Source organism: Rhizopus microsporus (assembly GCF_002708625.1).
Source record: "Rhizopus microsporus ATCC 52813 unplaced genomic scaffold scaffold_10, whole genome shotgun sequence".
NCBI lineage: Eukaryota > Fungi > Mucoromycota > Mucoromycetes > Mucorales > Rhizopodaceae > Rhizopus > Rhizopus microsporus.
This window is the reverse complement of record NW_019671925.1, coordinates 790,808-792,687: the sequence shown is the minus strand read 5'-3', so window position 1 is coordinate 792,687 and position 1,880 is coordinate 790,808. Positions and strand designations below refer to the sequence as shown.

Sequence of the window (1,880 nt, the reverse complement as noted above, 5' to 3'; positions counted from 1 at the left end):
GGGAGAAGGACTAGCTGCTATGATGGCGGCTGGAGTGGGAAGTATGAGGTTTACGTCGAAGTTTTGCACTTCCGTAGCTTTCATGCGCCAACATGTCACTCTCAGTATTGCTTGTTGACCGGTAAAGCATATTGTTTGGTATTTAAGTTAATAGAATAAAAATGGAAACTAAGATATAGTTTATAGAGAAAATCTTAAAGAAGCCTTAGAAAGAGAAATGCCAACTTCACATATGAGGGAATCTAATCGTTGGCTTCTTGATTAATAATAAAGATGTTGATTAAAATCATAACTGACACTTTACAAGAGAACAAGAAACAAAGTAAATAGGAAGAAGAAGAGGAACGTGTGAAAATGAAAGTACATCTAATCCAGTAAATGTTGGCGATGCATAAAGATACTGTGTCACTGGTCAAGAAATAAAATATTGCTCACTATATCGCTCACTTGAAAAATTATCGACATTCTATTTTATTACGAAGGTGCATATCATTGTTTTTATGTCTAGAAAAGTTCCGAGTACATTTCCTTTGTTAAAAAAGAAATTGTTGTGTCTACAAAATATTATAAGAATTCATACTTCTATTATGAACAATCAGATGTCATAGTAGGGTAATATCTTGTGCTACAAGCATATTCTTTCTATCAATGACATTATATACATTTAAACAGATTTTTATTTATAAATAATTAAAACCTCTATTGCGCGCATGATTGTAATGTTACATCTTTCCTGCCCAAAGCAGTTCAGAAAGGAAGGATAGTGGTGACTAAAAAGCTCTTTTGGGATCTAGGATAGGGATGCTTTGGAAGGAGTGAATGGGATCAAGTGTAAGACACACTAGTGAGAAGGAGAAGGGGGAAGCCATTCTAAGAGCCTTTGCTCGAGATGAGTGGGTGGGGTAGGCGGAAGCTTAGCGCGATATAGGTAATCGAGTTCATATAGGTTTCTGCATATGGTTGGCCAGCGAATGGTCCATGAGTGTGTTGTGTTAGGAGCGCGAAGTTTCTTGGTAGGTAACATATTTAAAAGGAAGGACAGTGGGTCAGAAATGGTTTGGGGCATTATAAGTCTACGGTGTATCTGGAGACAGTAAATAGCATGAGCTTTTGTGAAGGGTTGGCCAAGGTGTCGAAGGCAGGCTTTATATCGACTATCAGGGAGCCAACCAATACGCCAACGTATGCCCTGGATTATATACATTATTTTAGAAACTATTCGCACACACTACAAGATCAATAACAATAAACACTTTAGTTGAGTGTCTATGTCTTCTTTATTGTTTAAAAGACAACGTGTAATAATATATAAAATGAGCTTGATATTTTTGAATATAGAATAATGTGATTAAGACTTTATAACAAAATGAAACGTTGTTAGAGACTTCGCATAAATAGTCTGATCTTGACTTTTTTTTTCTTTGGACCAAGAAGTATGGCCAGCTATTCTTCAGCTAGTCCTAAGGTATGTTATATTCTTTACTCTTGTAAAGAAACTAATATGTAGTATTATAGATCATAAAATCGAAACAGCACCGATGCTAGCTGGGATAGTTTGGTTCTTACCAAACCTTGGTCCCATCCGCTCTCTTTCTTGCTCTCTCTCTTGCCCTTTTTTTCTTCTTTCCTTGCTGTCTTCTCCGGGTTAGTAATCACCAGCCCTATTTAATGTACTGCGGGTAAGATGTTGCTAATCTCTTTATAATTTTACTCACTTTTCTTGCTTCTCTGTTTTTCTCTTATAAACTCTCTTCTTTATAATGTAGTATTTAATATCAATCCAATAACTGATTTACTAATTATTTCTTTTATCTCATCCTTTTACTTCTGATGGGCTCTCTTTTATCATTATTTGTTGTCTGAAATTATCTTTTTTTTTT

The 1,880-nt window shown here is 35.4% G+C and overlaps 1 protein-coding gene across 1 annotated transcript; it reads right to left on the bottom strand.

Annotated features, from left to right (window-relative positions):
* Positions 1-841: 841 nt before the first annotated feature.
* RHIMIDRAFT_238514 (uncharacterized protein) lies at positions 842-1,204 on the bottom strand (the record flags this gene model as incomplete). The annotated part of the gene is made up of 1 exon (XM_023608981.1): positions 842-1,204. The coding sequence occupies one exon, from the start codon at positions 1,202-1,204 to the stop codon at positions 842-844; it is 363 nt and encodes a 120-aa protein (XP_023465568.1).
* Between the last annotated feature and the right edge of the window lie 676 nt (positions 1,205-1,880).